The sequence below is a fragment of the Lynx rufus genome, unplaced genomic scaffold, assembly GCF_022079265.1.
Source record: "Lynx rufus isolate CCGP_SWC_20201006 ecotype Redwood Valley unplaced genomic scaffold, mLynRuf1.p SCAF_19, whole genome shotgun sequence".
In the NCBI taxonomy this organism is placed as follows: Eukaryota; Metazoa; Chordata; class Mammalia; order Carnivora; family Felidae; genus Lynx; species Lynx rufus.
In genome coordinates this window covers 27480585-27496849 of record NW_025814833.1, presented here as the reverse complement: position 1 = coordinate 27496849, position 16265 = coordinate 27480585, and the positions used below count along the sequence as shown (strand labels likewise).

Sequence of the window (16265 nt, the reverse complement as noted above, 5' to 3'; positions counted from 1 at the left end):
GCCCATTATCCTGTTCAAGGCTGAGCAATCAAAGACTGTTACTAGAGTTCATTCCTCCAATGTCCCTTCAATGTTTACTTTATTCTACTCCCTACAGATTCCCAGTATACCATGACTTACACTGGGTAATTAGCTCTCCCCCCAACTTTTTTGTAAAGAGGGCTCTAAAACAGAAAACCTCTATTATTCGACAAGCTGGCCTAGTTTATGTTCAAACATCAATGCCTTAAAACAGTTGCTGACACTTGAAATTAATAGAAAATTAAGAAAAAACAGAAATAGAAATTAAGAAAAAAACCAAAAACTTCAATTTAAGATCTTACTAACCTGTCCATAATTAGTCCATGAGGAATAAACACCTTTTCCAAATCCTCAGCGTAATGATGAGGTATACAAAATAAATCTAGGTCATAACCTGGTTCATCATCACTAATCTGAAAAAGAAATATGACTGTTTCAGTGACAGCATTACACGACTGAATTTAGATGTTAAAAAAACCTTAGCCTATGAGAGAAATTTAGGGGCGCCTGGGTGGCTCAGTCGGTTGGGTGTCTGACTTCGGCTCAGGTCATGATCTCACAGTTCGTGGGTTCAAGCTACGCATCAGGCTCTGTGCTGACCACATACTCAGAGGCTGGAGCCTGCTTTGGATTCTGTGTCTCCTTCTCTCTGCCCCCCCCCCCCCCCGCTCATGCTTTGTCTCACTCTGTTTCTCAAAAATAAATAAATGTAAAAAAAAATTTTTTTAAATAAAAATAAAAACAAAAAAAAGAGAAATTTAGGTATGAGACATCAAGAATTTTCTGTAACTTTGTAGGTATGACAATGAATTATAGTTATATAAGAAATGAACTGTATGCTTTAGAGATGAATAGTTAAGATTGTATCGGTAAAATGACATGTATGAAATTTCCTTTAGCTCCACAAAGAGAAAACGAAAAACTTTAAAGAGTTAAGACAAATGTAGCAAAATCTTGATAACATTTTAAACACGGCTGATGAGCATATGGGGATTCAGTATACTATTCTCTCCACTTTTGAGTATGTTTGAAATTTTAGTAAAAACGATTTTAGTAACACTGTAGAAAAAAATTTTCATACACTGTAGTCTAACAAGTTAAAAAAATCACAGAACAAAAGCTGTTGTTTCCTACCCCAAATACAAACAGCCTCTCTCACCTCAGAGTAGGGGAAAAAAAAAATCACCAAGAAAGCTAAGTGATTTCTTAAAAACCCAAACTCTTAGAAGTCTGAGATTGTTATAATCAATCCATGAGGTGCCTTCCTAGCAGATACTCCACGATTGCTTGAGTAGAACCATATTTGGCTGTCTTCGTATGCCCAATAGCTGGCATACAAACTATTGAATAAAACCGATGATGTGGTACCTGTGGTGGTAAAATGTACTACGATTATAGTTTTATAAATATTATACATGTACCTATACAGAAAAAATATAATAAAATCATAACAGCTATTATCTCGGGGAAGAGAGTTATAGTGATTTTACTTAGTTCTTTATACTATATATTGCAAATTTCCTTCATTGAGTATATATTGCTTTTTAAAAAAATTCAGTAGTCTTTCTTTTAAATTATTTGCGGCATTATGTGTTTTTTTTACACACATATAAAAAGTACAGGAATTCTGAAAGATGTATGAAAGTAAAATCTACAAACAAAAATTGTAATCCCAAAAAATAAAAAAGAAGTGAGGAGGGGAAGGGAGAGGGAACAAAGGAGGAAAGGAAGGAGTGGAAGAAGGAAGAAAGGGTGGGCATGAAGGAATATACCAAACAGTGGTCAACTACAAGAAGGGGGAACTCGCTGAGCTGCACACTTTAATATTGACCTGGCCTTTTTTTTCACTGTCAATTTCACTTTTTTTTTTTTTATCATAGGTGATTTATAATTCCTACTCATCATTATATTTAAAATTCAAAGAAATAAACCAGTTATAATACTCTACTTCACATGATATTCAAGACTAAATATCTTCCAAATCACATTCAAGAAGATGATGATAAGAGCTTTGGCAGTTTTCAAGAAATACTGGTCAAACCATAATTAAATCTCAAAGTATCAGCAAACATCTATTGAACACCTTTCCGTCAGCACTATGTTAGATGCTTAAGGACAGGTAGCTAGGCTTTCAATAAATTTTAAAAATACATACTTAAGATTTATAATATTATTCACAGAATTCATAATTATATTCTGAAAAATCTGAGGTTCGTGTTACTTTTTCTGTCCCAAAAGATCAGTTTTGAGTTCTCCAGACTTGGGTGGAATTTTAGGTATTGTTTTATCCAGCTGGTGTTACCTTCACACCATTTCCACCTATGCACATGGCCAGGAAGCTGGCAGTGATTCAGGTAGGTGGACCAGGACATGAACACAGGCACGGCCCTGTGGCATGTAGTGCCCAGGCACTCGCTCGGCAGCCAGTTTGAGGGTGGTAGGAAGTCAGTACTAACTTGTTTTTAAACCAACACATATTACTTTCATACACAGCAAGAAAAATTATATTTTTGGGGAAAAAAGATGATGCCAGATCTTAAGATCTGGCATAAAGTACTAATGTGTCTACTAAACATTCACATCATGTGTATTTCAGAACACTTTCACTACAAAAAGAATGGAAATGGGACATTTGTGTCCCCTATAGGAACATTTCTAAAATACTTTTTAACAAGCAAATATTACTTTTCTAAATTTTATAAACTGAAACTCAGTTCAAGTTTTGGGAAAAGACAGACCTTGCTAGATCCTACAAGATGAGAGGATAAACATTCAAGTCTGGCTCAGAATATATCTGCTATTACCTGACAAGAATGAAAATGTACCACTTCATACTGCTTTAACACTAAGAAGATCCAGAAAACCAAACTGGCTTCCCTGAAGGTTACTCACCACTTCTACCAACTTACTCACTGCTCCGCACAAGCATAAACCAGGACCCACCCAGGACTCTTTGAAACATGCAACATTTATAAAGCCTATAGCTTCTGTGAAAATGGCTCAGTGCCTGGCTATAGGTTTTGCAGGCAGCCTAAGAACTTCATGAGTCTGATTTGTTTCAATCAAAGCCAATGTGAATTCTGCCCAGAGTTCATCCTAGACATGCAGTCTAATATAGACAGAACAGCTGGGATGCACACCAAAATAGGAATTCTACCTCTGTCAAAATACCAAATTAATTTCTAATTCAAAAGTTTCTATTTTCAATCAATACTATTAGATTTATAAATCACATTTAATGTCAAAGGGTTGATTTGTGATTATATGAGAATATTACAAAAAATTACATGCCAACAAACTGGACATCCTAGAAGAAGTGGATAAATTTCTAGCAACATATAACCTCCTAAAACTGAATCAGGAAATAGAAAATTTGAAGAGACCAATTACCAGCAATGAAATTGAATCACTAATGAAAAAACTCCCAACAAACAGAAGTTCAGGACCAGACGCCTTCACAGGTAAATTCTATCAAACATGTAAAGAAGAATTAATACCCATTTTTCTCAAACGATTCCAAAAAACAGAAGAGGAAAGAAAACCCGAATTGCTTCCATGAGGTCTGCATTACCCTGATACCAAAACCAGATAAAGACACTACAAAAAAAGAGAACTACAGGCCAATATCTCTGATGAACACAGATGGAAAAATCCTCAACAAAATATTAGCAAACCAAATCCAACAATACATTAAAAAAATCATTCACCACGATCAAGTGGGACTGATTTCTGGGATGCAAGGGTGGTTCAATATTTGCAAATCAATGTAATACATCACATTAGTAAGAAAAAGGATAAAAACCATATGATCATTTCAACAGATGCAGAAAAAGCATATGACAAAGTACAACATCCATTCTTGATAAAACTGTCAACAAAGTAGTTTTAGAGGGAACATACATCAACATAATAAATACCATATATGAAAAACCCACAGCTGGGGCGCCTTGGTGGCTCAGTTGGTTAAGCATCTGACTTCAGCTCAGGTCATGATCTCACCGTTTCTGAGTTCAAGTCCCGTGTCAGACTCTGTGCTGACAGCTCAGAGCCTGGAGCCTGATTCAGATTCTGTGTCTCCCTCTCTCTCTCTGCCCCTCCCCTGCTCATGTTCGTGCGCGCTTGCTCTCTTTCTCAAAAATAAATAAACATTAAAAAAAAAAACCCACAGCTAAAATCATACTCATGGTGAAAAACTGAGAGCTTTTCCCCAAGGTCAGGAAAAAGACAAGGATGTGCACTCTCACCACTTTTATTCAACACAGTACTGGAAGTCCTAGCCACAGCAATCAGACAAGAAAAATGGAATAAAAGGATTCAAATTGGTAAGGAAGAAGTAAAACTTACACTATTTGGAGATGACATGATACTATATGTAGAAAACCCTAAAGACTCTACTGGAAAAACAACTAGAACTTCAGTAAGGTCGCAGGATACAAAATCAATGTAGAGAAATCCATTGCATTTTTATACACTAATGATGAAGTAACAGAAAGAGACACTAAGAAAGCAATCCCATTTACAACTGCACCAAAAATAATAAAACACCTAGGAATAAACTTAACCAAGGAGGTGAAAAGATCTGTACTCTGAAAACCATAAAACACTGATAAAAGAAATTGAAGACAACATGAACAAATGGAAAGATATTCCATGCTCATGGATTGGAAGAACAGATATTGTTAAAATGTCCATACTACCCAAAGCAACCTACATGTTTAATGCAATCTCTATCAAAATACCAACAGCATTTTTCACAGAACTAGAGCAAATAATCCTAAAATTCATATGGAACCACAAAAGACCCTGAATAGCCAAAAAAAAAAAATCTTGAAAAAGAAAAGCAAAGCTTGGAAGTATTATAATTCCAGATTTCAAGTTACACTACAAAGTTGTAGTAATCAAAATAGTATGATACTGGCACAAAAATAGACACCTAGATCAACAGAACAGGATAGAAAGCCCAGAAACAAACCCACGATTGTATAGTCAATTAATCTTCAACAAAGCAGGAAAGAATATGCAATGGGAAAAAGTCTCTTCAAAAAATGGTGTTAGGAAAACTGGACAGCCACATGCAAAAGAATGAAACTGGACTACTTTCCTACACCATACACAAAAATAAACTCAAATTGGATTAAAGACCTAAATGTGGGACCTGAAACCATAAAAATCCTAGAAGAGAGCACAGGCAGTAATTTTTCTGACATCAGCAGTAGCAACTTCTTTCTAGATAGGTCTCCTTGAGGCAAGGGAAATAAAGATAAACTATTCAAGTTTATCAAAATAAAAAGCTTCTGTTCAGCAAAGGAGACAATCAATAAAACTAGAAGACAGTCTACTGAATGGGAGAAGATATTTGCAAATGACATATCCAAAAAAGGGTCACTATCCAAAATGTATAAAGAACTGACATAACACCCAAAAGACAAATAATCCAATTAAAAAATGAGCAGAAGGGGCCCCTGGGTGGCTCAGTTGGTTAAGTATCCAACTTCAGCTCAGGTCATGATCTCACAGTTTGTGAGTTCGAGAGCCTGCTTGGGATTCTCTCTCTGCCCCTCCCCTACTTGTGCTCTCTCTCAAAATAAAGAAACTTCTAAAAAATGAGAAGACATGAACAGACATTTCTCCAAAGAAGACATACAGATGGCCAACAGACACATTTGAAAAGATGCTCAACATTACTCATCATCAGGGAAATGCAAATCAAAATTACAGTAAGATATCACCTCACACCTGTCAGAATGGCTAACATCAATAACACAAGAAACAACAGGTGATGGCTACGATATGGAGGAAGGGGAACCCTCTTGTACTGTTGGTGGGAATGCAAACTCATGCAGCCACTGTAGAAAACAGTATGCAGATACCTCAGAAAGTTAAAAATAGAACTACGCTACGATCTAGGAATCACACTACTGGGTATTTACCAAACAACAAAACAAAACACTAATTCAAAGGGATACATGCACCCCTATGTTTACTACAGTATTATTTACAATAGCCAAATGATGGAAGCAGCCCAAGTGCCCATCGATTGAGGAATGCATAAAGTGTATATATATATATATATATATATATATATATATATATATATACACATACATACATACAACGGACTATTATTCAGCCATAAAAAAATGAAATCTTGCCATTTGCAACAACACGGATGGAGCTAGAGAGTATAATGCTAAGTAAAATAAGTCAGTCAGAGAAAGACAAATATCATATGATTTCACTCATATGTGGAATTTAAGAAAAACAACGAATAAGGGAGAAAAAAAGAGAAACCAAGAAAGGGACTCTTAACTATAGAGAACAAGCAGATGGTTGCCAGAGGGGAGGCGGGTAGGAGGGAGATGGGTTAAACAGGGGATGGGGATTAAGAGTACACTTACTGTGATGAGTACTGAGTAATGTACAGAACTGTTGAATGACTATATTATACACCTGAAACTAATATCACACTACACTAATTATACTGGAATTAAAATTAAAAAAAAAACAGTACCATTTTTAAAAAGGGTTGATTTGTGCTTTCAAGCATAAAAAACATGTTAAAATATAACCCTTTCCAAAAGGCAGAAACAAAAAAAATCTTAAAACTTGTATCACTTGAGGGACTTTAGGCATGAATTCACAACTCTATTAAAATTAACTATAAATAAAAGGGGTATATTGATGGAGGTCCTAATTTAAGAAATATATGATTGGCCATAGGTAGATAGTTTGTTGTCAGAACTGGGCAATGGGTATATGATGGTCTGTTATACTATTATGTCTACTTGTAAATATTTCAAATATAAAGTTAAATACGGAGCAATTTATTTAAATGACAAGGCACCAACATCAACTTTTCCCAATTTTTACATGTAATGAAAAGTCCAAGTCTTTCAAATCCATATATAATGACCAAATATTAGAATACTAATTTTAAAATGGTGAGGACCTTATCCAGAACCTGTATTATTACTAATACTCAAATATTTATTGAGAACCTACTGTGTTGTACATACTAGACAGGATTAGATAAATTTGACATACCTACCCTCAAAGAGCTTACAGTATAGAAGACATGACATGCATATGAATAACCATAAGACAGTGTTAAACCGCTATGAAAAAGATATAGGTGATGCATGCTGGGAATTTAGAGAGTACTCAAACTCTCAGAAGCCTCACGTGCACCTGGACCAATGATAAGAAATAAGATATAATTCAATGAACACGAACATGGTCTTTTTTTTTTTCATTTTACTTATTTTAGAGGGAAGGAAAGGGGCAAAGGGAAAGAGAGAAAGAAAGAAAGAGACAGAGAGAGAGACAGAGAGAGAGAGAGAGAGAGAGAGAGAGAGAGAGAGAGAATCTGAAGCAGGCTCCACACTCAGTGTGGAGCTCGATGGGGGGGCTCAATCCCACGACCCTGAGATCACAACTTGAGCCAAAATCAAGTCAGACAGACACTCAACTGACTAAGCCATCCAGGTGCCCCCAGGAACTTGTTCTTAATCATGCAAAACACCAAAACTTCATATTAAATGGGTCCAATAACTCCAATCTCCACAAGAGCTAGATAGAAATATACTCGGTGGCCTTTAATCTTATTAGCCCTTATTTGTCTGATTTGATATTAATATCTGATATTAACCTCATCTGATTTGGATTAGTTAACAATCCAGTGGCTGCTTTGACAGGAAGGGATTGCAATATATTAAATTACATAAAAATGCATTTAGCATTCACTTTGGTAAGGCACTGTGCAGTAAATTTTGTAGGGAGCATACAAAGATGATTTTAAACTGAGAGCCCTCAAAGAGCTTATACATAATCTAGTAGAAAAGACATACATACAACTATACAGCACAATAAAGCTTGTCATTTGTACTTGAATCTAATTTGACCAGCCCACAAATTTGTGATTATCAACAGCAGTTATACATGCACTAAAGATAAACCTGGAACCCAGCACCAATGACTCCCCCTACAGCCTACCGAGCTTCAAGTAGTCTGTTGCCTGGTTGTAAACAGAGTCAAGTACACTGGCATGTCTCTAATACTGAATTAGCACAGTTTTCTAAATCAACCAGGCAATAGTTGATTATGAATGTAAGTCACACTTCGAAATGAATGTAAACCACATCTGTTTTATTGGTGACTTGGTGTGGCATGTCTAAGCATGTGGTGATTACCGACACCTTCTAAAACAACTGTCTTAGTCTGCTGGAGCTGCCCTAGCAAAATCCCACCAGCTGGGTGGCTTAAACAACAATAATTTATCTCTTGCAGTTCTGGAAGCTGGGAAGTCCAAGATCAAGATGCCAGCAAAACAGGTTTCATTCCGAGGCCTCCTCTCTAGGTTTGTAGGCAGCTGCTCTCTCCTAGCTATGTGCACAGTGGAGGGTGGGGAAGGGAGCTCCTTGGTGTCTTTTCTTAAAAGACCAGGACCCCAATCTCATGACCTTATTAGTAATCCTAATTACTCCACAAAGGGCCCCATCTCCAAATACCACACAGTGGGCAGTTGGGGCTTCAACATATTTATCTGTTGGCTATTACTGGAGATACAAATGTTCAGTCCATAACAAGAACCGGACATAAAATGGCTAACGAAGATCACAAAGAAGGTTCTGGATGGCTCTGGGAAGAGCCCAACCCGAAAACATTTGGGGAAATGGGACACGTGAGTGGCTCACTTGGTTGAGTGTCCAACTTTGGCTCAGGTCACGATCTCATGGTTCGTGGGATGGAGCCCCGTGTCGGGCTCGCTGCTGTCAGTGCAGAGCCTGCTTTCGATCCTCTTTTTCCCTCTTTCTCTGCTCCTCCCCCACTCACGCTCTCTCTCAAAAATAAAAAAAATCTTAAAATATGTGGGGGCACCTGGGTGGCCCAGTCGGTTAAGCATGTGATTCTTGGTTTTGGCTTGGGTTATGATCTCATGGTTGGTGAGTTCGAGCCCCATACTGGGCTCGGTGCTGTCAGTGTGGAACCTGCTGGGGATCCTCTCTCCCTCTCTCTCTGCCCTTCCCCCCGCTCTCTCTCAAAAATAAATAATAAAACATTTTTCTAAAATGGAGATGTTAAAAGGCACCTGGGTGGCTCAGTCAGTTGAGCGTCTGGCTTTGGCGCAGGTCATATCTGACGGTTCCTGGGTTTGAGCCCCATGTCGGGCTTTGCACGGGTAGCACGAAGCCTGCTTCGGATTCTGTCTCCCCCTCTCTCTGCCCCTCCCCTGCTCTCTCTCTCAAAAATAAACATTAAAAAATGGAGGTTAAGAGCAGACTCTGGGTCCAGATAAGTCAGATTCAAATCCTAGCATTGCTGGGTGATCTTGGATAAGTTACTTAACCTCTCTGAGCCACATATATTTTTAAATTTAAAAATATCAAATCAGTTAATATATGTAAAGAGCTTAGAACAGAAACCAGAACATACTAAACACTATACGAGTGCCTGTTATTACTAACGTGCAATTTTTGGCAAGGGAATAAAAAAAGAACAGTACTTTGCAAACCAAAAACACAACGAAGATCTTAACGTTCAAATGAAACTAACAATAGCTAGTTCTAGCAATAATAATTCACTGTATGCTGGGGCAGGCATCACACCCCAAAGCTAAAAACATCTAACTTCCTCAGCAACTGAGTAAACACAAAAGCCCCCACCATTTTTTGAGTACCTACAACAGTATACAATAAGCATACCACTTAAGGGCATGGTTTCTTGAGAGAAACCTAGGCTTGAGTCGGAGTTTCTCTTTGCAACTATGTGACGTGGGTATGGCAAGAAGTAAAATTACTTAACTTCTCTGAGGCTCCAAAGATTCCTCCTCTGTAAAATGGTAATAATCATGCTATTGTTACAGTTGTTTCAAGGAGTAAACAGGACTATGTAGGTAAACACGATGATAGCTATTATTACTATTCCCGGTCAAGGACCACGGAAAGGTTGTTTAAGCAGACAGTCTTACAATATTTCAGTAACACCCAGAGGTAGCTAGTATCTCAGTTATACATTAGGGACACTTAAGCCCAGAAAAGGGAAGTAAGTTACCCAAGGCCACACAGCTAGTAAACAGCCCAAGCAAGCAGGATTCCAGGCCAGACTCCACGAAGAACTCTGCCCTTTACCTTAAGCCATCGTTCCCAATATCAATAGAATCCTTCCTTTTGGGGGGCTCAAGTGGTTAATTATTCACTCAACAAACCATTATTGAGAATTTCTTACATGCCAGGCACTGTCCTATATGCTGTGGTTATGGTGGCGATTCCTGGCCTTACAAAGCTTCTGTTTTAGTGGGAGAGACAATCAACAGGTAATCAGGCAACTGCTAAAATATAATGATGACGATGATGCAGACTGAGGCACGTAACTATTGGGAGGGGTGTTGGCCGTTTTAGCAAGCATGATCGGAAAGGCGGGGGGGGGGGGAGTGGGGGGGTGCAGCTTGGCTTGTTCCAGAAACAAAAAGAACCAATGAGGTTGGAGACAGGATACAGAGGCTGGTGATGGTACGAATGTCCTTGAAGGTAAGGACCAGATTCGCACTTTTTGTCCCCGCAGCATCAAAGAACGTAGGATCCGGATCGAGGCACACCTGAATTCGAGGCCTAGCTCCCTCTGGGCGGAGAGAAAATTACCTAATACCGTGTCACTATTTTCCTCGTGTGTAAAAACGCGGGCATGGTTACCGCTACCAAGGCTGCTGTGAGGGTTCAGGCAGGCAATGCGCATTCGCACGGTCATTATGGCATTTGCGGAACTAGGTGCAAGTACCAGTCCCCGCATGCCCTCCCACGTGGCCGCTCCCGTGCCTGCGCCCTCTATTACAGGGGCCCCGAGGACCTCAGCGGCATACCCCCAGTTTAGAGAAGGGCCTCTCCGGACAAAGCCCCCACCCGCGGCGCGCCGGATCCTTCCCGAACTGGCCCGCGGGCCCTCCCCGGCCGCACGAGTCCGCCAAAGCGCCATCCCCACCCTTCCCTGCCACACGCAGCCCCCCTCCCCCGGGCTGTCCCGAGGCACCCACCCCGCACCTCGCCACGCATCCCCCACGCCACCCCGTGTGACGTAAAGCCCGAGCCGGGACGCGGCGGTCGCCCCCCGCCCCTCCGGGCTTCCCCGGGCCACACCGGCCGGCGCCCGCACTGCGGGCCGCGAGCCTCAGGTGCCGCGGGCCGAGCCGCTCACCACGACGCTGGGGCTGCGGGTCGCCATAACGGAGCCGATGGGCGCGCGCGCTGAGGGCAGCCGGAGGAGGAGGAAGCCGGAGGCGCCACAGAGGAGGAGGCGGAGGCTCCGCAGAAGGCGGCGACGCGCGGGAGAGCGGAAAGAGCCGCTCGCTCGTGCACTCTAGGCCGCCGCCGCCGCCGCCGCCGGAGCGAAGGCAAAACCGGCCCCGCCCGCCCCCGAGGCTCCGCCCACAGACCGCCCGGGCGCCTCTGCCGGCGCCTGCGGGTTTCCACGCGCCGGAGGTGGGAATTTTCCTCCGGAAGGAGCGGAGACTCCTGGTGCGCAGCCTCCGTCCAGCTTTCCCTGGGTCTCCCAGCCTGAGGGCTCCTGGCTCCCCACACCTGCCTCCGCCCGGTTTCTTCCTAGTGCCCCTAAACTGGGCGCCGGCTTTTCGGCTTGCCGTCACCACGTGCTTCTGTCGCCCGGCGCCCCCTTCCCAAGACTCTGGACTGCATTGCGGATTCCGTTTTACTAATTCTACCAAACATCTTTAACTGGGTGTGAGAGTTGAGACCAAGAGCCCTAGAGTCAGCAGGTCAGGGTGCAAATCGGACGGGGGACACCCGACTGCTCTGTGACCTTGTGCAAATCAGACTGACTGAGCCTCTCTTTTCGTCTCAGTTAAATGAGGGTATTAACAGGATCGTTGTGAGAATTAGACATGATATCTCTGTGTGTGTGTGGGGGGGGGTACAGTACCTAGGACGTTGCATAATCAGTAAATGCGAACTGTCACCATTACTGATCTTTATTTTTGCCTCCACAAGTCCCTGTATGGAACTGGGGACAGGAATCTTACCCTACTCTCAAATAGGTCAGGTAAGCAAACAACAGTTGTTCATTCCTAGCGTTCGTACGACTCCAGAACCCACCATAGTGCCTGGCACACAGTTGGTGGCCCCTGTTAAGGCTGCCGAGAGATAGGTGATGGTAAGAGATTTGTGAAACTGGTCAAGTCATTGAATTTCTCTGAGCCTCAGTCTCTTCATCTAAAAACTGAGAATAATAATTCTTGCTATGAAGGGTTATGAGAATTGTAAAGACAATTTATGTAAAGTACCTAGCATGGTACTCGCCTCATAGTAGGTGCTCAAGAAATAGTAGCAGTTATAATTTTAGAATGTATGAGTGTGTGAACACCATACTGTCCAAGTTTCTCTGCCTTCCCTATCTATCATGGAAAGAAAACAGACTATAATGGAAAAGGTACATATGGCCTTCGGATTGAGAAAGATCTGAGTTTAAATCCCAAGTTTATACCTTGGGCAGAATCCTTGACCTCGGTGTGCCTCAGTTTCCTTATATGTCAAATGAGGCTAATATCTCCATCACAGGGCATGGCGAGGATTAAACAAAATAACGCAAGAGTGCATAGCATAGCCCTTGCTCCAAAAAAAGTTCAGGGGCCCCTGGGTAGCTCAGTCCATAACCATCGGACTTTGGCTCAGGTCACGGCTCAGGTCATGATCTCATGGTTTGTGAGTTCGAGCCCAGTGTCAGGCTCTGTGCGGACAGCCTGGAGCCTGCTTCCGATTCGGTGTCTTCCTCTCTCTCTGCCCCCACTCCCCCCACCTCTCCTTCCACAACAAGTGCCTTAAACTTGCCTTAACCAAGTTTTCACTCTGTTTATCCTTCTAGTCTCTAAGACATCCATTCTCCTGTTGATGGGCATGTGGGCAGTTTCCAGGTTTGGTTTGTTACAAATAGTGCTGCTATGAACATTTTGTATGTATCTTTACATATCTTTTGGTAAACATACGAATGCACTTCTTTGGACATAGACTTTGAAGTTCATATCAGCACATGTTTATTACTTATCCTTTTACCAAACACTGCGTTCCACCAAGAGTTCATTCAGAGCACTTCTAGTTATACATTTGGCCCCTGACACGTGGACTCGACTACCCACATTTGTGTCTAAATTAGGTGTCCAACACTTCAGAGCCCTTCCAGGTTGTTTGTGGCTTGCAGTTTCTTTCCGCGACACCTGTGGTAGCACATACCCCCGTATTGTCACAGAGGCTTGAACTAAACAGTGATAGCCTGGTGATTCTAAAGACAAAGAAACAGTACTATCATTTCATTCCTGTCATTCTAGGATGACTTGGAGCTTTTCTTTGTGTTTAAAATTTTAAACAGCGGGGACAGCTGGGCGGCTCAGTTGGTCAAGCACATCTGACTTCATCTCAGGTCATGATCTCACGGTTTGTGGGTTCGCGCCCCACATCGGGCCCTGTGCTGTCAGTGCAGAGCCCGCGTCACATCCTGTCTCCCTCTCTCTGTCCCTCCCCTGCCCGTGCTCTCTCTCTCAAAATGAATTAAAAAAACTTAAGAAAAATTTAAAACAGCAAACAGTGCCATTTGTAAGATGTGATACTTTTATTTGGTAAGTGAAAATCTGGTTCACATGTGAAATATTTTGCTGAATTTGGACAATATATTTAAAATCAAAATGTATTTTAAAATTATAATTGTCTTCAAAAATAAAAAATAAAATAAAATTATAATAGTCTTTTTTTTTAACAATTTTTTTTTTCAACGTTTATTTATTTTTGGGACAGAGAGAGACAGAGCATGAACGGGGGAGGGGCAGAGAGAGAGGGAGACACAGAATCGGAAGCAGGCTCCAGGCTCGGAGCTGTCAGCACAGAGCCCGACGCGGGGCTCGAACTCACGGACCGCGAGATCGTGACCTGGCTGAAGTCAGACGCTTAACCGACTGCGCCACCCAGGTGCCCCATAAAATTATAATAGTCTTGAAACCAAAAAAGAAGTCAAGAAAATAATAGTTACTCATTATTACAGAAAATAAAACTTTCATAGAGACAAAATAATTTTGTCTTTTTTTCTCCACCAAATTTGTATTTCTATGAAAAAAATAATCACCACCAAAATACTCACCCTAAATGTTGAATTTTTTTTTATTTTTTTATGTTTATTTATTTATTTATTTTTGAGAGAGAGACACACACACAGAGTGTGAGCGGGAAAGGGTCAGAGAGAGAGAGGGAGACACAGAATCTGAAGTGGGCTCCAGGCTCTGAGCTATCAGCACAGAGCCCGACGCAGGGCTTGAACCCATGAACCGTGAGATCATGACCTGAGCTGAAATTGGATGCTTAACCTACTGAGCCACCCAGGTGCCCCATAAATGTTGAATGTTTAAACTGAATTTACAGTAGCTCTCTCAATAATCTTGTATATTTCCCCCTCATCAGAATAAATTTCTGTAAGCTTTGCTTTGATTCCATGAGCTGGATGCAACAGTGAAGAAGTATTGGAATTCATTAACGTGACGGTTAATTTTATGTGTCAACTTGGCTGGGCCACGGTGCCCAGATAGCTGGACAAACATTATTCTGGAAGTTTCGGGGAAGGTGGTTTTTGGAGAAGATTAACATCTAAATCATTTTAAATGAGTAGAGCAGATTACCTTCCACGATGTGGGTGGGCCTCGTGCAATCATTTGAAGGCCTGAACAGAGCAAATGCTGACCCTAATCGAGAAGGAATTCTGCCAGCAGACTGTATTTGGACCGGAACAGCAACTCCTCCCTGAGTTGTCCGGCCTGCTGGCCTACCCCACCAGAATTTGGACTTGGGAAGAAGCCTCCACAATCGTGTGAGCCAATTGCTTAAAATAAATCTCTCTCTCTCTCTCTCGGTCTTTCTCTCTCTCTCTCTCTCTTTCTCTCTCTCTCTCATACACACACCCGTCCCATTAGTTCTCTTTCTCTGGAGAACGCTAATTCAACTCATTTTCTATTTGAAGCATCTAATGATATAGATGACATCACATAAGTGGCATCATTTAACTGTGAAGTCCTTCTGCTAACAGAGCTCCTCATTTAAAGCTATTTATTGCTTCACTCTTTGTCATGTACAAGGAAACTTGAAATCAAAACGAGCAAATGAATTTTGCAGAGAAGTCATTGGATCAAAACAAGTCGTTCACAGAGCAATAGATAAATACCCTCTCGGCAGCTGCGTCCCCTGAAATCCTCATCTTTGAGCACAGTCTTCTTAAAATAAGTACAAACCTTTGAGGTAGATGCTGACGCCGTCTCTGCAGATGTATGTCTTCTGGTTTTCAAGGGGTCAGTGACATCGATGTAGGTGATAAACGTGGACAAGTGTTTTGTTCGTGTTACACATTCATGATCAACTTTCTTGAGTAACAAATATGGTATTTATTTATTTTTTTTTCAACGTTTATTTATTTTTGGGACAGAGAGAGACAGAGCATGAACGGCGGAGGGGCAGAGAGAGAGGGAGACACAGAATCGGAAACAGGCTCCAGGCTCTGAGCAGTCAGCACAGAGCCCGACGCGGGGCTCGAACTCACGGACCGCGAGATCGTGACCTGGCTGAAGTCGGACGCTTAACCGACTGCGCCACCCAGGCGCCCCACAAATATGGTATTTAATTGCACATTAAGCACTTTAGTTTTTGAACTCATGCTGAAAGGGTGGATTGCAAAATTTAAAAACATAACGGGTTGTAGATTTGCACCATGTAACGAATGACATAACCATTGTATGAAGACCATTCAGACTACTCGTTGTACGGCAGGACTCCTCAGCCTCCGTTTCCTAAACATATTTTATGTACACGTGAAGGTGTAATTTCCTACATCCACAGGCCTACCAACTCGTGGCCTGGCAGCTTCCTGTATGTCGTAGGCTTTGGCATGGGCACAGCTGGCCGGCACACCCTGCTGTGTGTGTCCAGCAAGGGGCACAATGGTGAATACTCCCCCCTCCCCATCCCCGCCTGGGACAAGAATGAGTCGGTTGTCTAATATCTGAGTGCACTTGCTTCGTTATCAGTGAATACCCAGCACACTGTCCTTGACAGGGTTATGTTGTATTTGGAAAAGATTAGAAAGAGGGAGAAGGGGGGCGCCCGGGTGGCCCAGCTGGTTAAGCGTCCAACTTCGGCTCAGGTCATGATGTCACGGTTTGTGGGTTTGAGCCCCGCTTTGGGGTCTGCGCTGAACATGTGCCTGCTTGGGAT

The 16265-nt window shown here is 41.8% G+C and overlaps 1 protein-coding gene across 4 annotated transcripts in view; it reads right to left on the bottom strand.

The window, feature by feature from the left end:
- HPRT1 (hypoxanthine phosphoribosyltransferase 1) overlaps nt 1-16265 on the bottom strand; it is a 52211-nt gene that overhangs the window by 24190 nt on the left and 11756 nt on the right. For 2 of the 4 annotated variants that reach the window (XM_047081990.1, XM_047081989.1), the window contains exon 2: nt 328-434. In XM_047081990.1, the coding sequence (XP_046937946.1) occupies nt 328-335 (8 nt within the window). In that variant the 5' untranslated portion in view covers nt 336-434. Of the gene's footprint in view, nt 1-327; nt 435-11054; nt 11082-11208; nt 11367-16265 lie in introns of those variants that run through there. The other 2 variants (XM_047081987.1, XM_047081988.1) reach the window with 2 other exon arrangements.